General features: G+C 36.9%; 1 protein-coding gene across 5 annotated transcripts in view; it reads right to left on the reverse strand.

The window, feature by feature from the left end:
* Positions 1-548: 548 nt before the first annotated feature.
* Positions 549-23349, reverse strand: part of lrch3 (leucine-rich repeats and calponin homology (CH) domain containing 3) — a 31088-nt gene continuing 8287 nt past the window's right edge. Inside the window, exons 2-22 of one of the 5 annotated variants that reach the window (XM_079620581.1) lie at positions 20672-20816; positions 19641-19767; positions 19450-19555; positions 19223-19359; positions 17930-18039; positions 16894-16987; positions 16647-16767; positions 16380-16525; positions 16222-16298; positions 15867-15912; positions 15654-15788; positions 13300-13347; positions 13134-13187; positions 12630-12710; positions 12030-12101; positions 11562-11595; positions 11330-11443; positions 8154-8254; positions 7814-7951; positions 6380-6457; positions 605-906 (exon numbers count right to left, since the gene is read on the reverse strand). In XM_079620581.1, the coding sequence (XP_079476707.1) occupies positions 748-906; positions 6380-6457; positions 7814-7951; positions 8154-8254; positions 11330-11443; positions 11562-11595; positions 12030-12101; positions 12630-12710; positions 13134-13187; positions 13300-13347; positions 15654-15788; positions 15867-15912; positions 16222-16298; positions 16380-16525; positions 16647-16767; positions 16894-16987; positions 17930-18039; positions 19223-19359; positions 19450-19555; positions 19641-19767; positions 20672-20816 (2123 nt within the window). In that variant the 3' untranslated portion in view covers positions 605-747. Of the gene's footprint in view, positions 907-6379; positions 6458-7813; positions 7952-8153; positions 8257-11329; positions 11444-11561; positions 11596-12029; positions 12102-12629; positions 12711-13133; positions 13188-13299; positions 13348-15653; positions 15789-15866; positions 15913-16221; positions 16299-16379; positions 16526-16646; positions 16768-16893; positions 16988-17929; positions 18040-19222; positions 19360-19449; positions 19556-19640; positions 19768-20671; positions 20817-23349 lie in introns of those variants that run through there. The other 4 variants (XM_079620582.1, XR_013798522.1, XM_079620583.1 and 1 more) reach the window with 4 other exon arrangements.

Raw genomic sequence — 23349 nt, forward strand, 5'->3', positions numbered from 1 at the left:
TATAATTACATTGATGCGCTTGGAAGGTTCTTTTTTAATAATCATTATTATTCAATATTCTCATTACTGTAATACAGTAAATTCTAAATTCTAAAATATTTAAATTCATATAAGTTAAATGTATAAGTGTAATTTAATTTAATAAATTAAATTAAATGTATAAATACTTTACAGTTTAAATAATATTTAATCATCATGTTTTTGCGCTGCCGTAATTGGTTTCGTTTGTCATGAAAATAATGTCACAAACATTATGTCACACAAAAAAAACGCTTTCATTTCTTAAGTATAATATCTTGTTTATATAATTTCAGGGTGAAATGTGACCCAGACAGGTTTAGTGAGATTTAACCATCAGCCACTGTAACGTGAGCTTGGGTAGTTTTGGCCAACTCTCATTCCCACATCACTTGAGAGTCAATAATAATAACAATAATAATAGTTATACAAAAAAAAAAAAAAAAAAAAAAAACACCACCCATAATAGTTAAAGATATTAAAGTGTAAAACTAACTGTTAAAACGAAAGAAATATTGCTTCAAAGAAGTCTCTGGACATGCTTCTCTGTCCCGTCAGTCTCCCCCTCTGTTGTCTGAAGGCTGGTTTGGGGTTTGAAGGTAGTGTGTGTGAGTGTGTGTTACCGTTACAGAACCATTCAAGGGTCTCTCTAGAGCAGAAAGGAGTCTTAAAGATCTCTGGGGCTGTTGGGAGGAGATTCCTTGCGATTGGCCCGTTCACAGCTCGGTCCTACAGAGCGAGAGGAGACACAGTGCTGGGATTGGTCGGGGTCGCGCTGGGGGAGGGCGTGTGCTTCGGAGGAGCCAGATCGAGGAGGGCACGGACCGTCCCGGCCACCTGAGACAAACCTCTCTCTTCCAGGATGTGCAGGGGAAGACACAGCTGGCTCTGCGGCCGTAAACACACACACACACACACAGCAGGGGCGAACAAAAAAGGGACAAAAATGGTGTGTCAATGGAGAAACAAAATCAATATAACTTAAAATAAATGATTACAATGGATAAACTCAAATAAAGCAGAAAATGTACAACTAAGGAAGGAGTTAAATCAAAATGACCTTTGGAAACTGTAAAGAAAGATGAAGGAGATGAAGAGAAACGGAAAAATCATTCAAAACCGGCTAGACAGAAACCTGTCCGTCACGAACCAGGAACTAACCGGCGAGAGTATTAGTTTTAGGGTAGTGGTTGTTATTGCACATGCTCTGGGTTAGTGAACTGAACCAACTCCTAAACCTAAAGATCAAATCATGACACTGGACGTGCTAAAAACATGAACCATATGTCAAATATCTACAGGTCCATCTACACTACAAGCCAAGAGTTTGGAAACATTTTTGGAAGAAGTCTCTTATGCTCACCAAGACTGCATTTATTTGATCAAAAATACAGTAAAACAGTAATATTGTGAAATATTATTACAATTTAAAATAACTGTTTTCTATGTGAATATATTTAGATGCAAAGCTGAATTTTCCTCATTACTCAAGTCTTCAGTGTCACATGCTCCATAAATCATTCTAATATGCTGATTTGATGCTCAATTATTATTCATTATTGTTGGTACTCAATGTTGAATGATGTTTAGCGGCTTAATATTGTTGTGGAAAACATACTTTTTTTCAGGATTCAAACAGGTCTCAAATAAATTCTGTTCCTTTGAATTAGAAATCTTTTGTAACATTATAAATCTCTTTACTGTCACTTGACCAAATTAGTGCATATAATATTATTTATTTTTATGTTGTTGTTTTTTATCAGTAATGATGCTGCAAATTCAGCTTTGCATCACAGGAATAAATCACATTTGAAAATCTATTCAAATAGACAACAGCCATTTTAAACTGTAATGATATTTCACTATTTTTACTCTTTTAGATCAAATAAATGCAGCCTTGGTGAGCAAAGAAGTCTTTAAATCCAGTAGTGTAGAAGCAATCGGACTTATTTTCACCGGTTAGACAATCCAGAACATGCCAGCCAAGCATTTACCACTGCAGACCACACTACCCAACATAAAGCTGCGACTGGCACAAACACACAACTACACTACTGATAAAACACACATCTACAGTGGATACTTGAGTTTAGATTTTATTGTAGAAAAGCAGAGGAGGACAAGTCAGACTGTAGGAAAATCAGGCAATATGGCACACAAATCTGACAGACACGAACGCTTACACACTCTATGTGACCGGTGATGTATTTCCTATGCGTGTTAGGATTATATTACACTGTATATTAATTAACAACAGGTATACTGGTTGACAAGGACTGTTATTTCAGCGAATGAACTGTGTTCTGGTGCAAGACTGACAAGATGCTTGATAACTGTAGCGTTAAGAGCGGATAGCGAGATGTTTTCCATTTAAAGGGTTAGTTCAGCCAAAAATTACTATTCTGACATTATTTACAGCCACTAAGTCGTTTCAAATGTATGATTTACTTTCTTTACAAAAGGAGATGTTAAACAGAAAGTTGTGGCTGCTTTTTCCCCACATAATGTGAGGCCATTCATTGAAACAATAATTTTTTTTGCAAATAATTCATAAAGCCTTTCTGACGTAACTTTCAGATTCATTAAAAAGTGTTTGTATTCATATGAAAAGATTTTACTTTTTTATAAATGTATTTTTACAAACTGAATACACTGCAATTTGATAACACTATTTGCCGTTTGTTCATATTAAAACAATAATACAATTGTAATATTGTTACAAAACATTTTTTTTAACCAATTAGTCACATGTAAAAATACATTTGATTGATAAACAAAAATTGAAACCTGCGGCAGTCCATTTCCCCTTTATTATATTGCAATGATTTTGTGCACCTGTAGCATTTTTCTGCAAGAACGTTTAATTTTACATGCATATGGCCAAATCATTATTTTTGCATTTATGTAATATATTAGTCCAGAAGTTCCCACAGCGTTCCAGATTCACTTATTTGTAATTTTTGGGTGGGATTATGCTAAATGTGAATGAGCAGCCTAGCTACAAATGATTGGAATTTATTAACATACACATGATTAACTATCAAATCTGAAGTCTACAAAGCGTTTGTGAATCCAGAGGAGAGTTTGGAAAAGTCCATTGTACACACAAATGACTCCAAATTTATTTATATATTATTGAAATGAAAATAAATGAGCTCAGGGACTGCCAGGCTTCAAAAAAGAACATCTCATATCAAAGTTCATATGACATTTTTAGATTTTTAAGTGAACTATCCCTTTAAGTCATTTACTCACCCTGGTGTTGTTCTAATATCGTATGCCCTTCTTTCTTTTTCAGACCACAAAAGGAGAATTTAAAAGAAAAATGTCCTGTATTAAGCTTTGAAAAAAGACGCAAAAGTATCACAGAATGATCCTATTCACCATGTGGTATATTCCAAGTGCCCGGGCTATACAATAGGGTTATGTTTCGACTATCTATCGAAAATCCTGACCTTGGCCTTCTTTGTACAACTGCATGTTCATGTGACTATTAGCACCATAGTTTACACGCACTCGCCCAGGAGAAGTACGCATTGTTTTTTGCGTCGCATTTTTATTAATTTCTTACTTTTTTTTGTTTTAAAAACTTTTTGGAACATATGACATGGGAACATTCTGTGATAATTTTGTGCCTTTTTTATAAAGCTTGATGGGTGGTCTTTATAAGGACATTTTTTACATCCCCTTTTGTGTCTGAAAAAGGACGAATTAGAACACCAGGGTGAGTAAATAATGACTTAATTTTAAGTGAACTATCTTTTTAACATGCAATTAAGGAAGGATGTTCTATGGTGCCCTTGCCTTGTCATTTTTGCTTCTTAAAGGCTCCCGTCCCCATTCACTTTTGTATGGAAAAGAGCAGCTCAGACACTATGCTAAATTTCTCCGTCTGTTCTTCATGGTAGAAAGCAACTCATACAGGTTTGGAACGACATAAATGTGAGTAAATGTTATTTTTTGGAGAACTATTGTGTTAACTGTGAGATGGAAGACATTGACATACACACAGTAAGGCACAAAGGGATAAAACGGGGAGTTTAAGGTTTGGCATCCTCCACACGGTCTTATTCATTCACGGAAACCCTCACAGAAACACAAAGCCACACAAAATACTCATCCACTTTAGCAGACTTTGGGAAAATGTGCAGCAGGACTAACATACAAAGGGCTCGTTCACAGAGCGGTCAGCTTGTTCTGTCGTCTTGTTTAAGGCTGAATGGGGGGATCCACCCATTTTTGTGCTTTTTGATGAAGCTTTGAATTTTGCTATGGAAATGTGCTTTCTACACACACACACACACACACACACACACACACACAGACATATAAACACTCTCAATTGACTCTTTGCTAAGCTCCGCCTTAGAACGTCACTGACCACACCTTAGCAAATACTGCCATTTATCAACCATGAAATGAGACCGTAAAGACATTTATAATCACTGTTGGGGGGTTAACACATTACAAGAAACGAGTTACGTAATCAGATTTCTTTTTTCAAGTAACTAGTAAAATAATACTTTTAAATTTATAACAAAATATAAGTAACGCAAGTTCCTTTGTTTTCTAATTTATTCTGAATATAATAATTTATCTCTCCTGTCCGATTATTGAGAAAAATCGAGAGTAAGTGCAAAGGCGTGCAAAGATTCAGTATTCCTCAAAATAAATAAAAACAGTGAAATGCATCTCAGAATATGACACAAACCTGCCGTAATTAAATGTGTTAAATAACTATACTAAATATACTTTATGTATTTAATCTAACTTTAACCAATGTTTTTGCTGCTGACCTTTAATGATCCAATTCAACCATAAAAATACTGTAGTTATTAGTTAAACATCAAATTTGTGTTTCTTTTTTTATGCTGAAGTAAAGTGTTGAACTTTCTTCTCCTACAATCCAGAATGGCAGCAAAGCTGAAAGGTTTGTTTGAGCTGTGCCCTCTACTGTACAGATGTGAATGTGCATTTCCTTCAGTCTGAGGCTTATTCGCTCAGTGTAAAAAAAGACCATTATATTTGCCAAAAATAGAACTTTTGTACAAGCAAGGTGACCAACCAGGTGAGAAAAAAGCCCAGCAAAAGTAACGTAACATTACTTTCAATAAAATGGAATTAAGCAACGTAATTAGTTATTTTATTTAAGAAGTAACGCAAAATTGTAACATTACTTTTAAAAGTAATTTCCCCAACACTGTTTATAATGTTTAAAAAATATTTATATTAAAAGAAAATGCTGTTTTTTGAGCCTTCACAAAAATTAAGACACCACAATCTGACTCCGATTCCATAAATCAACATTGATAATTATAAGAAATGTTTCTTGAGCAGCAAATCAACCTATTAGAATGATTTCTGAAGAATCGTGTGAGGAATGATGCTGAAAATTCAGCTTTGCATCACAGGAATAAATTACATTCTAAAATGTATTCACATTGAAAATAGCTATTTAAAATTTTAATACTATTAATATTGTAACAATATTACTGTATATTCGATCAAATAAATGCAGCCTTGGTGAGCATAAGAGACTTCTTTCAAAAACATATTTTGAACGGTAATTTAATTTACAAATATTAAGCGTAAATCACAATTATTTCCAGTCCATGTAATACGCTACCATTCAAATCATTTGTACCACCTTATGAGCACGCTTTACTGCAATTCGCATGAATGTTATTTTAAAGCTTGCCTGAGCGAGCAAAATTACACAAAGGGGTCAGAGAGAGCTTAGCAAAGTATCAATGATGTGCACTAGAACACTACAAACATGTGCATATGAACACTGGCTATCGTGTAAATCTGCTCATTTGCGCACGAAAACAAACAAGTTTTAGTGCAGTGATCAATATGGAAGTGTGATTTAACAGCTTGGCACCAGGTGGCAGTAGAGAACACATAGCAGCGACATGATTGACAGGTAGAAAAGGGCGAATCCAGCCAGCTGGGTAGAAGGGGCGGAGCGAAGGGGAGGCGGTGCCAGGGAGAGCAAGGCCTCAACCAGCCTGAACACACAAACAACCTCCCCTTCCAGCACGTCGCCCGCTGAACACAAACTATCCTGCCCGCAGGGAGGAAGAGGAACATGAGTGTTCAAATAAAACACAATGATGTGAGATGGGTTTAAATTGGAAGGGAATTGGGGGGAGAGAGAGAGAAAGAGTTAGTGGTATTAGCTCTTAAACTTTTAGAGCATTAGAGGAAACAGCAAAAGATGTTAAAAGCCCAGTTAGTTTTGAAGAAAACACAAAACGTCATGTGTTTGAGAAGCTATTTCTTAATTTGATTTTTAAAGATTAAAAACTCTTTTTCCATGAAAAAGGAAATAGCTAGAAGTGTAGGAGACCAAGTCTACCTGAGGAACTCCAATTCTGCGGCACGCCTCTAGGAAGTTCTCCACATTTCGTCGACACTTGGCCATTGTCAGTTTGGGCTGGAAATAAAAAATAAAGATGAAACTATGTATTCCTATCAGAGCATGTGAGCGAAGCGGAGCAGTGTGACGCTCAGCTCAATATTCCGCTCTATGCGCGTGCGCTCCGCTCAGTCGCTCGCGTCCCAAGCGAACGCTCCACTGATAAATCGCTCACGCTCCACTGATGAATCGCTCACGCTCACCGGTAAAACAAATCCCGCTCAGACATAAAATGTCTCTACTTGCTTTCTGTTTGTACTTTGTCATGAATATCTTGAATAAATGTATAAATTACAGTAGCTAGGATTGTAAATAGAAGTTATTTCGGGGTGATTCTGAATAAAAGTCTGTTCTTTTTATTCATTAAAATGCATTAAATTAACTTAATTACAAAAACATGTCTAGTCGTTTGGCAAACTTGCCTATTAAATGCAATAAATGAAAAGGTATATTTGATTTGCGTTATTTTATTTCCGTGAACATAACTGCAGTTGCAAAACAGGCATATTAAAACGCGCGCGCACACACACACACAAACAAGATGAAATGCATGTAGAACTTCACAAAACACATCTGGACTATCTCATAAAAGTAAACACAGGTGAAATGCACTTAACAACATCTTATCAAAGCACAGCTGGATGATTTACTGGCATTAGTAAAATAAACGCGCGTTCTAACGTTTAAATAGACCAAAACTGCGGGTAATGCGGTCTATTTAAAAACGTTTACATCACTTTTAGAATTTACTTTTAGAAACATTAGCTTGGACAAAGTATTATTTTCAAAGAAATATTTTCCACAGCACTTGATCCAGTAACACTAACTCTTTCTCCACTATTCTATCTTTATAAAAAATAAATAAAAACATGCGTTAGATTGAACTGCGAAGGGTCATAGCACTTACATACTGTTGTCCTAGTTTAATTGCTTATTGCTCTCATTTGTAAGTCGCTTTGGATAAAAGCGTCAGCTAAATGAATAAATGTAAATGTATTAGGTTTCAGGCTCATGCGGTGTGCCCGGGACAGTAATCCAGCGGCGGAAAACACGCGCTCAGCACTGTGATGTGTTTAAACTTGAGTCAGCACTCAACTCCATAACCAACCCACTATTACTTTAGCTAATTCACCGATTCTCGAACTAGCAAATCACAATAGGGCATTCTGGGTTGAGCGAGCGGCGCTGAGCGGACGGAGCGGGCGGAGCGGAATCTTCAGAAAGGCGCTCTCCGCTCAGGAGGAAGTAATAACCGCTCCGCTCCCCGCTCCGCTCGCGCTCCGCTCCGCTCACATGCTCTGATTCCTATGCACAAACATACACAAAAATATATAAATGAAGTTATGAGCAAAATAATTCCCAAAAGTCACTCACCACTGCCGGTGAGGGTACATGGATGCTCGGTATGGATCGGGGACGCACGTGGTTGGCCAGATGGCACAACACGACCCCGTCAGTCAAAGCTGCCCCAAGATCAGTGGGTAAAGACACCTTGAGTCGACACTCGATATTCTACATGAAGGATGAAAAATATGTTTTGTAACATTTTGATTTGAATTACATATGCTTAACAGGACAGCATAATAAGATATAAATTAGTTTAATTATATATATATATATTATATTATATATATACACACACACACACATGCATAGATATATGAAAGAATAGATAAATAAATAATAGATAAGAAGGGGAGGGTACTTGACGCACCCTTCTCAGCTGCTCTATCAGTAGCGCCTCCTCTCCCGTTGGGGCTGGACTCTGTGTGGGAGTGGCTTCCACTGGCTCCGCCTTCTGTGCACCAGATTCTCCTGCAAGATGGTCACACGTGTCATTAGAAATACGTCACTGCGTAATTACACGAGCAAGTTCTAATTAGGAACGATGATTAACGTGTCATTTGATTGACTTGTAAAAGAGCACAACAGTGTCTGCCTAATTCCGTGACATTTTTTAATTGAAATACTATTATAGTATTTATTAAAGGGGTGGTTAAAGTTCAAAGCAAAGGAAGATATTTGCTTTGAAAGAAAAGGACTACAACACACAGCTGGTAGGGACTACACGACATTCCTCCCGGGTTAGTGACATCACCAACCCTAAAATGTACATAAACCCGCCCCCGGGAACCATGTTGAGACGAGGAAAAGTTGTTGTAGTCGAGCACATTTGTGAGTCAGCTCAAACTTTAGCATCCATCTTTTCACATGCAATAGAAAGTCACTCTGTGTGCATCTCACAACAGTTCCTATACGAGCGATTTATAGATTATCATGACAGAATATCCTAATTGAAGATAGTTAACTCCACATCAGCAACATAAATTCATCAACTAACCATTCAGACGTCCTGTTGCATTCTACATGTTGTCACTTCTTCTTGAGTCTCTCCGTCTTTGTCTGACTCCGTTTTAACATTAAAGGCAGAACAGTTTCTGTCATTTTAGTGTGTGTGCGTTAGGGCTGTCAATCTTCTTCTATAATACTATTTGAATTTCATTCCTTATTTTATTTAATATTCGAATAATATTCGAATATTAAATGCTCAAATTCATCCTATTATTAATATTTACGACATTACACAGGCTTATGGATCGTCAATGCCACTATAGCATTTGGTTGTTGTTACACGTTCTGTCCACTAGAGGGACAGCTAACATTACAATAAACATTTAGAAACGGGTGATAGCGTTTTTTTATTAACAATAAAAAAGCGGAACAAAATGAATTACTTTAATTTGGCAACTTTAATGGACATTTTTCCACTGATCAGTTGTCTGATGTTGTGTCATAGAGTTTCACAACTCTGTCAGTGATTGTTGCGCGGCTTGGAATCGTGTAACGTTAGGCTACCATTGGCTCAAGCTCGTGAATAAAATCTTTAGATCCAGACCCCTGCGTGATGTTGATCGGTCTCATATCTTTATACATAAACCGTGTCAGTTTGTCTGTAATCGCCTTTTGGCAGACAGCTGGCAACAGTTTTAGCGGCGGTTCCTTGGACAGATCGCCTATAGCTTGTCAGGGTGTAGCGTTGTCAGATGTGCCCTAATGGTGCGTTCACACACCAGACGCGAATAGCACGTCAGGCGCGAGTTATATCAATGTTAAGTTAATGCAAAGACGCGTTACTCTCTTGACGCGCGAATGGACACATAAAGTGGTCAAGCGTATAACTAGACGCGGCAGGTGCGAATCTGACGCGCTATTCGCGTCCGGTGTGAACGCACAGTAAGGTTGTTAGTTGAGGAGTGATATTTCATTCGGATTTCGCATATTCTGCAAATTGCCACTTCTTTATTTGTGATTTTCCCATTTATGGTTTGAAATTCAAACACATTCCATTATTCCATTATTGACAGTATTGTTATGACGATGCAGCGTGGATAACGCGCACAATTGTGTTACGATTCAAAAACTGTATTGTTTATCAGACGAAACAAAAGCATTTCATTTCCACATGCGTGTGTAAGCCAAGTTGGCGAGAAAAGCAAGATTGCATATTTTAAAAAAATAATAATGATAAAAAAAAGCAATATTCGAATAGTAACTTCAGCATTCGAATAGTATTGATTTTTTAAATATTCAAATTATATTCGAATTTCGGAATTCGGTTCAACAGCCCTAGTGTGCGTGAGGTAATCGCAGCTAACACACACACAAGACCTTTTTTTCTCAATTTAGCTTTAATTTACATTTCTTTCAGTTTAAGTCATTTTAGTACTTCGACTTAAACTAGTTTTCAGTTAGTGGCCTAACTAACTGATAAAAATTAGAACCAACATTTCTAATTTTTATTTTAAAGTTGGTCATCTAATATTTATATTTTATTTCCACTTTCTTAAATTACCGACAACGATTTTTGAAAGTTTTAGTTAACAATAACAACACTGCCAGTCTTCAGTGATTTCTTTTTACTGTATTTCTCATATTTTCTCCATACGCATTTCAGGAAAATCCTTTACTTAAACGTTCAAGACGAACCATCGAGCTCTGAGATGAATTATATCACCACATGTGATTCAAAGCACTTTTTAAAAAATTAAAATAAACATTAAGACCACAAAGGTACTTTGATAAACAACGATACTGAATGATTAAACATTAATATACAAAACTACTGACTACAAGTAAATGATTAAACACATTTTGTTCAGAAGTTTATTACAAAATATTCTTGTGCACTTAACTTACACGAGGGGCTTTTGCGCCGGAGGAACATTTTCATAGTACCTAGAACTACTAGAACTATTAACCCACTTTTTGGCGTGTTTGCACCGCAGGAACTGGGAATGATTTCAGTTCTAGGAACGTCTTTTGGGGGAACTATTAACTTTCTTTTTGAAAGTAAGTAATACTTTTTATTCAGCAAGGAAGCATTAAATGTATCATAAGTGACAGAAAAGACCGTTATAATGTTATAAAAAAAATATTATATTTCAAATAAATGCTGTTCTTTTGAACTTTCCATTCATCAAATGATCCTGAAATAAAAATGTATTATTGTTTCCATAATATTAAGCAGTACGACTAATAATCATAATACATGTGTTTTTTTAGCAGCAAATCAGCATATTAGAATTTCTGAAGAATCATGCGACACTGAAGATTGTAGTAATGATGCTGAAAATACAGCTTTGCATCACAGGAATAAATATGAACATTTTCAAATATATCAACATAGAAAACTTATTTTATATTGTAATAATATTTCACAAGATTACCGCTTTTGCTGTATTTTTGATCAAATAAACGCAGCCTTGGTGAGCAGTAGAGATTTTTAAAAGCAAATCTTACTGACGCCAAACTTTTGAACGGTACTGTGTGGGAAATTTGTGATGTAATGATTCGCATAAAGCAGCAATGAGCTGCATGAGGTAAACAAACCTTTTTTTTTCTCCTCCCGCTGACTCAGGCGGAACAGGTAACTCTCAGGCCGCTGGTTGAGGCCGCGGGAGGGGGACGGGGCAGCAGGGCTGGGGTAAGTGGGTGACTGGAGGGCTGCAAGACAAGAAAAACATTGTCAAAAAGGGATGTGGGGCAAATTTTTTTTATTTATTTTTAACCGCAGTAAGGAAAGACAAAATGTGAGGAGTTCATGATTTAAACAAATACATACCAGTGGGTGACAGTGAGGCATAATCTTCACCTTGCTACCGAAGACAGGAGTTCAATTGGAGAGAAAATAAGAAGTGACAAAGGTCAAATGAGTTGAAATATCCAATACTGAACACTGTATCTGTGGCATGCGCTTGAAAGTGTGAAGAATGCTTTTGTAATATTCGCCCACAGATGACCTCACTTTTTATTACGTTTTTAATGTGAGAACTTCCAAACCCCAAATAAATATGTACATGAATCAGCTGAAATCCTAAACAAGCAGGACGTGACAAGTTTCCAGCATAACTTCCTCAATGAAACTTGTCATATTCATTCTGCCTGGATATTACAGGGTGTTAAATCTGAGTGCAACCACAATATCTTTGTGTAGTGTATTTTTGAGAGTAAAATCTTAAAGAAACATCCACAGTCAGCTCATTTGCATCTAGAGGCCGATCATCCTCTCCAGGCTCTTGCTGTTCAGTACCTGCGGCGTACAGGAGGGGGCGACGGATAAAGCGGGAGACACACACCCATCCAGCGGCACAGCAGAGAGAGACTAGCCAGCCACAAAGAAATGAGGAGAGGATAGAAATGAAACGAAAGGAGGAGAAATAAAGGACGAACGTAGGAAATAAATAGAAGGATTGAGAATGTGTAAGTGTTTTGGAAGCGTCAGATTTCATTGTTTATTACTGAAAATACTGCAGGAAACATATCATGAAGTGGAAATATTACAGCAGTAATGCATTAAATAATGTTTAATTTATTCTAAAAACGCTAAATGTTTTCTTGAAGGAGTCAGCTTTATAAAAATATAAGAAATAAATATGAACACATTAATATAAACTTTTAATACATGTTTTGACAGAAATCAAATAATGAAGGCAGATCATCTGCAGGCTCCAAACAAACAAATAAATATGATTTATTATATATTATTTTAAATGTACTAATGAAACTGTGAGAAGTTTTGCAACATGCAACAGTTTAATACAAACTTTACAGGGTTCGTCCACTAACAAAAACTATTTATGCTAAGTCTTCATTTTGACAGGAGATAAACATGTCTGTGTGTCTCCTTCACCTGCTTGTGAGGGTCTGGCCTCTTCTTTATAGTGTTGGTATCTGTGTCTATCTCAAATATCAGTAGAGGCTCAAACTCACTCTGACACAGACAGAACCAACATATGAGAGAGAGAGAGAGAGAGAGAGAGAGAGAGAGAGAGAGAGAGAGACAGGGAAGCAAAAAGAAGCAGGGCAAGCGTATTAAAGATGCACACTAGGAAAAGCATCTAATATTAAAGGTGCATTCAGTAAGTAAACAAAATGACAATCAAATACAAGGTATAATGTGATTATATATAAATAATGTGATTTTTTTTGTATGGGTTAAACTTACTAATTACTGAGTGCACCTTCAAAACATGTTAGCAGTTCAAACTGATCAGAAAAGCAGTTTTAAATGGAAATCGTGTTAATACATTATGCTAAGTTCTAAAGACTAATACTGACATTTGTTAAGGGTAGAGAACACACAGTGAGAAAGGAGATGGAGGATGGCGCATGATCCGAGCTGATTGGCTCTTACCATGAAGAGGGCGGAGTCATCGGTGTGAGTGGACCGTCGGGAGGGGTACAGACTCTGGGGTGGGACAGTAATGCATATGACTACAGACTCACACACACACACACACACACACACACACACTGATGGATGGGGAGGAAGTGAATGTGCAAATGAGGATGAGACTCACCTCACTGTCTGTTGGACTGAGCTTCGTAGGGCTCGGAGTTGATTTATGCTGAAAGTACAAAGACAGAAAATTGTCTTCCCATCATACTGGCATGGTGCATAATTTGGGAGTTTTCGACAGGGATTTGGATGCTACAGATCAAATTTCACCCTTCAGAGCATCTCCATGTATCTCAATGTTAATTTTTGAGTTACATTAAAAATATTACATAAAAAAACATTATTTGATATTATTGCTGCAACTTTAATTATACTAATATTAAATTGTGTTGACTACTGGCAAATTTTTTATAGCTAGATTTAATATCTATAGATCGCAGCAGGGATGACGTATTTTTGAACAGAAAGTTGCTTTAGGCTAATAAAAATTTGCCAATAGTATTTTGCTAGGCCAAACCGTGGAAGCGAGTTCCATCGCCCTGAAGTCAATGGGTTTTTTGAATGCCTGAAATAAGGTCTGTGGTTGTCTCTGCAGCTCTCGGTTTTTACTTTGACTTTCGCAGGTGACGTGCTGATTGGTTCCCGCTGTTGTTAATCATGAGAGAATAGATGATGATCGTGCTGAGGTTAAATGGTGATGTGACTGTTTTGCCACCGGAAGCCCGGGTAACTATAAAAAGGACACCTCAGCACAGAAATAGAGACTTGCCTTCATATAGACTTGAGCTGTGACTGTGCACCGTGTTTGTTTTGTCAGTGTGTTTCTGTAACCATGTGAACCATTATCTTGCCGACCCTATTTTGGTACCTTCATTCTTGAGTTGTTGAAAGCATTATTGTTGTGCTTGTGCTGGATGGAGGAAAAGGGATAGGTAAATAATGTCATGTGACATATTTCTGTATAAATACACCAGGTTAGGGACATGTGCCACCTGCTGTATTTTTGGTTTGGTAGTTAGTGTATGGTAGATACGACATATTGGACGTTGAAGATTTTTCGTTCTACCTTTTCTTTTTTAATAGACAGGTTAAGTTAAAACGGGTTAGAAAGATTTTGTTGTATTCTTTGCTTTGGCACTGTCCAGTTCCCTTTGTCCTCCCCAGACTGTGTATTTTTGAAGTATTGCCTGTGTGTATATAGATATTTTCCTTTTAAATATTTTCTTTAATCTTCTCCACATTTTGTTGTTCATAGCACTCAGAAATAAAGTTTCACCTGCTCTGCCGTTCCTGCTTTGCTTATTCCCTCTCCCAGTGTTTTAATAATAGAAATTGCCAAACAGTGATTTAATGTTGCCCTTCCCACTCCCTAGACCTTCAAAGCCAGGGAAAAGTTACAGTGGTCAACACAAGCTCAAGATATTTTCACGTTTTACTCTACAGTTTAAAATGCATCAGTAAAACCTTCTTGTGATTTTTTTTTAAAGCTCGTCTTGAAAAAGCGGTTGCTAACATGTGGCTAAACGGGACTACAGAGGTTGTCTGGGACATTAAACATCACGCTGAACTGCTTTCACAGCCTCATTGTGTTTATAATAGTGCTTTTGCAAACTATTTAAACTCAAACTTTCAGGGAAACATTTTTTTAAATTAAGACTGAAAGTTTTAAGGTTAGTTCACTCACAAATTAAAAATGTCCCTCCATTGACAGTACACGCAACTACCTTTGATTGTCACTTCAAAAAGTCCATAAAGAGATTGTTAAACTAATCCATATGGATTGAGAGGTTTAGTCCAAATTTTCTGAAGAGATTGAATCGCTTCATATGATGAACAGATTGAAATTTAGGCTTTTCTTCACATATAAACATTGATCAGCAAACATAAACAGAAGCTCAACCGTACTTGCTTGACGCGTGACAACAAACCTCATTGGTTCTTGCGGAAGCTCAAACGTGCTGCGTAACACACGAGAATGAACCTCATTGGTTCTCGCACGTCAAGCTGTCAGCGGAGGGACAGAAATATAAAATATCTTCATTTTTGTTTTGAAGATGAGCGAAAGTCTTACGGGTTTGGAATAACGTGAGGGTGAGTAAATTATGACAGAATTTTTGGGTGAACTAATCCAAAATTGTGTAGTTCATTTATAGACTACCTTGAACTTTTTCCTTCTGGCGATTGTATTTAGACTTAAATTCATAATCATAATGTGTTCATTTGTGATTATCATGATGAATAAAATGTGTAAGAATCATAAACTTGTTTGTCACAGACCTTATTTATTGCAATAATCCAAAAGCCAATGACAAAAATCCTATTGGGATTTTGTCGAGGGAACCAGGATGATGCTAAATGAACACCTACAAAAATGTGTCTTCACTGCAGCTCTCTATTTGGCAAATACAATTATAGCAAATTGTGTGCGTGTGTGTGTGTGTGTGTGTGTGTGTGTGTGTGTGTGAGTGCGAGTACCTTAGCGTAATTCATAGCGGCATCTCTTTGCACTCTTTTCTGTCTCTCTTCCTCGTACCGCTGTGCCGCCAGCTGAGCTTCTCGTCTCACTTTCTCCACACCGCCACCAGAACCTGACGCCCCACCAGCAGACCGCTGATAGACAGAACCAGAGTAAAACCACTATGCTTTGATTTACTGCATCATGAGGCATGAATATACAGCGACTCTTACCTGGTTATGAGCGTATGAAGACGTGACCGCTGTATCTGAACCACCGCTGAGAGAGAAGAGAGAACAACAACTGTTAGTGACAACACAGATGAATATTCTTTTTATTTTAGTTTTATATTTTATTTTATGTACTTTTTCCCCCTTTTATGTTACTTTCCTTTTCAGTACAATTAGTGTGTATAACTGTTTTTTGCCTAACGTTTTATGTTATTTGTTTTATATGATTACATGTACACAACTTATTTAATATTATTATTTATTTTATAGTATTATATATAAAATTGTATACATGTAATCATTTAATACAAATAACAACTATTTAAATATTGTTATGACAGTGTCATTTTGTCAGTACCGGTTATTTAAGGAGTTTTGACGTCTTGGGTCATCAGTTCTTAAGTCTCTGGATGGGCTGGTCTTAACAGGTGAACCCTAGAAACAAGTTAAAGCTATCATAAACCCTGTGGTAACTCACAACAAAATCAAAATCAGCCATTAAATACTATTATGCACCTCTCTGGTGATTCGTCTTTCAATGTAGGCCATAAACTGAGAGCTGAGGCTGACTGGCTCCGTCCTTCTACGGCTCCGCCCATCCTCCTCATCATCATCCGCTGTACAGCTGTCAATGAAGTCTATCTGTTCAAGCTCTGTGTCCACTACAGAAAGAGACAACAAAGTCCTTAAAATACACTTAACCATGGTCAAAATAATTGTAATACACAGCTTCTCGTGGCTTATCATTAGAGTTTAGAGTCCATTTCATAAATGTCATCTCACTTGTGCCATTGGTCACGTGAGACCCCGTCCGATGATCCTCGCGTTCTCTTTCTCGTCTCTGTCTTTGCTCTTTGGTGATTTCTGCCACTCTCAAAGGCAAGTCTGACAACTCGTCTGAAGGCTTTAAGAAGGGATAGATGACGGGAAAAGGCAAAACAGATTTGATTAAAAAATAAAATAAAATGAGCAATACATAATGGAGTTGAATAGATTGGATTCTTGATTGAGTGACCTGAAAAGCACTTGCCTCATTTCCTGACCACCTCTTGTCTCCGCTGTCCACACTGTTAAACCCAGAGTCCAGAGCTCCGTATGGCCGACCAGGATACAAATCCTCTACACTGAGAGGAGACAGATCAGAGAGAACAACATCATATCGCTTCATTAGGGAACAAACGCATAGAAATCGTCTACTAAATGTCTGAAGTAACTTTAATAAGCAACTAATTTCTAACCCACATATCACCCTACAAGAGATAAAATACAAATTTCAATATATTTGACTAATTCTGTTGAAAATGTGAGTGGTGTTTACCAGGGTGTTGCTATGCAGTTGCTAAAGTGGTTTTTAAACACGTTTATTACTGGCCCAAATGAAAGAAGCCAACTCTATAATCTCTGTGAACTTCGTTTTCTAGGCTTGAAATAAAAGCCTTGCGTCCTTCTTGCAGTCCAAGTCTGTTTGGTTTTGTTTTATTATTTCATTTACACCAAGCAAAAAATAATTGATAGTTGTGGGTGGTTTCTTAATGGCCCTATTAAAGAAGCCTATTCTCAAGTGTCTGTGCTCTTCTGGTGTCTAGATATGGCTTGGGTCCCTCCTTTAGTGTAAATCTAAGGGATTTTTATTTATTTTCTAAGGGATTTTTTTTCCACCATTTTATTTTATATATTTTTATTTACCTTATTCCAACAGAGCAAACAATTGTCTGATTACAAAAAAAAACCTCAGACCTCTTCTCAACAAAATGAGCTATCGTATGAACATGGTTCTGCCACTTGAGAAGTTTGATGTCCACATCACTTCATCTACAGTCATTGCAGGAATCTCTCCTCTCTTCATACCTTCATAGCAATCATTCCACTCTTTCATTCAGTCTGTGTCTTTTCCTTACCCTCCCTTCTTATCTGCAAAATCGCCCTGCTCTGTGTGTCCTCTGAGAGATACAGCCGATAAACACTGGCTCAAATTGGATGTGGGTGCGAGTGAAAGCCAGGGAGCACATCAAAGTTTGATCCACATTATGCCCACAAAAACCCAGTGAAATGAAGCACGTTCTCACCAGGATCCAAAGGGCAGTGGTCTTCGGTCGTAGTCTGGAAGGTCTGATGCTGCTTTACCTGCCTCCATGTTCAGATATTTAAATATATGGATCTTTCCCTTTATACAGATCTGTAGGAAGATGCAGAAACACATCAATAAACATGGTCCTTGGGATGTGGAAGTCTTCATTTTGCTTTGTTCTCGGGAAGAAAACTCAAGACTACAATTGGTGTTAGGGGTGGGCGATTTATGACCAAAATCTCATTTAACGTTATAAGAAATTTTATTTCATGGTAAAAATATACATCAATATATTTTTGCTATTAAAAATAAGAACAAAGAAGCAAATTACAAACAATAAGACAAATACAATATAACAAAAATAATAATTAATTAAAAAATATATACCGGTACATTTTCAGGTACAATAGGTTTATTTAACAGAACTTGATTAATCAGATATAAAAAGAAATTACTGCATAGTCTTCACTGTATTAAATATAAATTGATACTTATCAAAGATAAAAAAGTTATTAATTAAAAAGTAAAGTTATTAAAGTTTCTTTCTTCTGTTTGATTAACTTCAATGACACAGACAACAGCAGGTATATTAGGCTGCTGTCACTTAAAGACCGAATGCACGGATCCTTTATACTGATACACATCCGGTTTACACCCAACTGTTTACTTTCACTTGAGATATAATCGACTGCGTTTACGGACTGTGAATACTCCACATGATGGGTATTTTGGCATCATTGTGTGAGTATTCGGCCATTGAGCAAAATAAGCCATGACAGAAAACTGAATTCGCAATCACATGCTGAGAGACGCAGCTTTCCGTGTGCACGCTTACGCTGTGTGTCAGTCAGCGCAAGCACCACATACTTCTTCTTTACAGCTTAACTCTTTTTACCATCATGCTCGTCCCGCTCTTTATTGGCTCAGTCGTGCGTTTCATCACTCTAAAGTGTCAATATTGCTGTGCTACGCATACATTTGGATACCGCAATATAAGCCCTATAGCAAAATCTGTAACAACGCTTTTTATACCGTCACTACAAAATGTATTGCCATACCGCCCAGCCCTAATCGAGGAGTTTCAGGGAGTTCAGAAACATTGCTTAGTGATATAGAAAATAACTAGAGATGTTATGCTTTGCAGATCTTTTTCATACTCAAACAGCAATATTACACAGTTGAAAATCAGTTGGCTCAAAAGGCTTTGAAAAAAATCTTATAAATGATAAAGTGAATTATTTCTAAGTAAAACAGGATGTTTAATGTGGATCAAAACAGGGACATGTGTTACCTGTGCAGGTGGGCTCTGCAGAGGATTGTTGTCCAGAATGATGCTCTGAAGGTGCCTGAGATTTCGGTAGCATACAGGGATTGTCGTTACCTTGTTACAGGAAAAATCGAGCCGGACCAATGGCAGCTCAGCCAGCTCTGCAAACCAAATCAACACAGAACTGACACAACACATCTACTAGAAAACATCACTCATTTCATACAGGTGCAGGTTTCTGCGTTTCTGACCAGGAGGCAGGCGAACGAGGTGGTTTCTGCGGATGTTGATGTCACGTAGAGCTTCCAGCTGACTAATCTGTGGAGGAAGAGTCTGGATCTCATTACAGCTGACGTCCTTGAAGAGAGAGAGAGTGTAATGTGCATGAGTGAAAAACAATGTGCAGATAAACTACAGTTTAAGAGAGAACTGTTCCACACACCAGTTCAGTGAGCTGTCTGAGTTTGCCAAGATCCTCCGGCAGTGATACCAGCTTGTTATTGCAGGCGATCAGGACTTTGAGCGGCAGTCGGCACAAATGAGCGGGGAGAGTGGACAACTGGTTCCGACTGCGGAGAGAAAATGAGAATCATGGGAATTAAAACCTGCAGGGCACAAAAACTAGATATAAGAAAATGTCAGTGATACCAACTTGTGGTTGTTAAGTTATAATTAAAACTAAAACCATTCAAATGTTTTTTAAAGCTGAATTTAAATAAAACTTTTTTAAAGCTGATTTAAAATATGAACAAATACTATAACAGTAGATAAGTAATCCTATAATAAGTGGTTTCTTACTGGTCTAAGTCAAAAGAGCCCACATCTCTATGTCTCTATATGGACTACAATGCAAGTATGTGGGATTTCTTAAAAAAATTTCATCTTACAGGCAAATTTCATGAGTCAGATCTCTTAAATTAATAACACACCTCACACACTTCCAAAAAGCCAAACAATATGAAGTGTAATTCAACTGAAACACAAGCAGTGCATGACTACCTGAAATAGAACTTGGGTTGGAGATTGTTCAAATACCTAACCTTAAGTGTAATCAATAGTAATAGTGATGCTTGCCTTAGTAAACATGTAATTAACACTTTCTGTTCATCAACTGTGAGTAAAATATGGTTTTGGTGAGTTAAGTAAATTACAATGAATTTCTTGTTAGATGGTTGGAAGCTTCTTTTTTTACTGCAAAATAAGGCATGGTTGAAAATCTCAGAATCTTCTCAAATCATAATTTATAAGAACAAATGTTTTTTTTTTTTTTTATCTGACATAAATGACACAAACAAATCAAATTAAAAAGAGATACACACAAAAGTTGTGTGAGTCTTGTGTGCGTCTTTTGCATTTTTAGCTTGTGGCTACACACTTCTAGCATTTAGCTGTTCTATCAAACATTTAAAATTGTTCAATATCAATATTTTACAAAATTGAGTATGTTATAAATGTGGTGTCTTTGGATTTGACCTGATATTTAGGTAGGTGAGGGACTGTAGGTTGATCAGACTCTCTGGTAGTGAACGAAGGCAGTTCTGGTACAGGTTCAGATTCTCCAGCGACACAAACATGCACACCTCCACCGGCAGCTCCGTCAACCGGTTCCGTGACAGATCTGAGGGGAGATGGTGGATAGATAGCAGAGAGAAAGAGAGATGGACAATAAGAAACGGATGTCTGGCACGAGACGAGCTGCACACCTGTCTTTGGTTTTGCTCGTGTAAAAGCGTGTTTGACGAGCTCTTGGCTCATTCCTGGACCATTGTGCTGGAAACAATTCTCTGAAAACCATCTAAAACATCTGCTCTACTCTACTGCAGGTTCATGAAAATACACTATTATATTAGTATTAGCCCACATGTTTTGTTTTTATTACCACTATTAATCTGAATTGGCCAATATTGGAAGACCTATTAAGGCTCATTACCACAAGCCACAATGGCCAATCGCAACATCTGAAATGAAATATAGCATACATTTCCACCTATTTGTGCAATACTTCATACAATACATCAAATATAAAAATTAATTTTAATTTTTATATATAACAATATAACAAGGGTGTTATATTGACATAAGGGTGTTCTATATGACAATTGCACCCTTGTTGTGGCTGCACGATATTGAAGAAAAATGCAATAACTGGTTAAATAATGCGATATTCGATCTGCGATACGATAATGCTTTAAGTGTGTAAATTAAATTTTTTATATATTTAATAAAAACTGAAAATGATAAACATCATATGTTACACATTCTTAATTTCCCATGTCATTTTAACATCGGTGTAAACCAGGGGGTTTAGGGTAGGTAGGCCTACATTAGATTTATTTACCAACAGAAATGTAATGAACAAATGTCAAATATATAAAACACAGCTTAGTCTTCGTTCACTGTATGAATAAAATATAGCCTACACTGATATACATGCGAGTACTTCGCTTATTGTGCCCAATAAACATTAAGCATGTCACACATGTAGCTGACTTGGACTTATTAAAACTTGGACTTATTGTAATTTCATGGAGAATTTAAAAAATGCAGTTCTCAACTCGTTGCGATATGTACATTCGATAGGCCTATATAGTGCAGCCCTATACTTATTATCCAGGTCTGTTCAATCATCAGCTAGCAGCCAGCAAGTTACTGACCCCCCCTTGTGAGGGTTCACACACCACTGTGTATTAACATAGCCTCAATCATCCAAACTGCATCTGAAATCTGAATTAGATATAGGCCTAGTAACCGCACTACTGTTACACATACATAGTGTTTGGTTGCTGCCAGCCGCAACTTTTTGACAGTCTCATTTAGGGGTAAACAAAGTGTTTTATGCATTAATATTTAGGATCTTTTTATTTTATTTTAGAACCAATCCAGAAATACAAGTAACTCTATATTTGCATGCACATACACACAGACTCAAACCCAGAGGACAAACACTCACAAACACTTATGAGTAAGACCCCATGACCACCAAAAATAGCTGCCAGACTAAAAGCGAGATAAGTGTCCATTTTTCTGTTCTGGCGCACATGAAAGAGGCCAGTATTCTTACTGGTGCTCAAACACTCCTTTCAACATCAGACGGCCTAATAATAGCAAAGCATAGAGAGAGACGTCAGACAGGAGATGCTCAACATTTTAAGGACATTTTAGACAACACATGGCAGCTGTGAGCGTTTGTGGGTGTTTTTGAATCTTAGTTATGGTTATTGTTAGAACGGTCAGATCTAGTTAGGTTTAATCCTTTCATAGAGAAATAGAGAATGTTCACCTTCTAATGCAGATGAGAGATACAGTAGATGAAATTAACTAATTTAATAATTGATTATCTTTACAACGGAACTGAATCAACACTGAACTGACTTCAGCTGAACGATGACCTCATTTCCTTTTAGAGCTGCTGTACAGCCTACATGAACTATGCTTGCATCATTGAATCGTTTTCCTGTTATCACTATGAAGCTGCTTTGAAATTATTTGTATTGTATAAAGCGCTATATAAATAAAGGTAACTTGACAATGCAAATTAAAAAATTCATGATATATTCAACATTAAACTGATCATATAAAAGTAACCAATAACATACACGATTACAAGGCGATTACTGTACCATAAAGACAGTAATACTTTCCATTTCAATAGTAGGCTATCTCTGATTTAAACCACAATAAAATAATGCAAAAAATAGATACTGCTGCTGCATCTACTCAAATTTCCGTGTGATGAAACAAATGGATGAATCCAGTTTTTTAATCAGTTCATTGAAACTGACAGTTCACGGAAATCATTGGTTTGAACTTGTAGCAATGCCTACCTGTAAAGAAAAAAAATCTTTTAAAAGAAAAAGTTCACCCAAAAATTAGCATTTTGTCATAGTTCAACAGAAGAAAGAAACTCTGGTTTGCAACAACTTTAGGGTAAGTAAGTGATGCCAAACATTTACATTTTTGGGTGAACTATCCCTTTATGAAGTTATTTTAGAACAAGTGCATTAAAAATCAATATGTATATTAAAATATTGTCAAAAGCACAAATAGACTGAGACAGGTTTCCAAATCATATATTGTGTGTGTGTCTGTGAGTGTGAGCTCTGTTCTGGCAGGACAGTGTTGTTGCACATAATCAGTGGAATCAGGGCTTT

This window comes from Phoxinus phoxinus (assembly GCF_949152265.1).
Source record: "Phoxinus phoxinus genome assembly, chromosome: 8".
Lineage (NCBI taxonomy): Eukaryota > Metazoa > Chordata > Actinopteri > Cypriniformes > Leuciscidae > Phoxinus > Phoxinus phoxinus.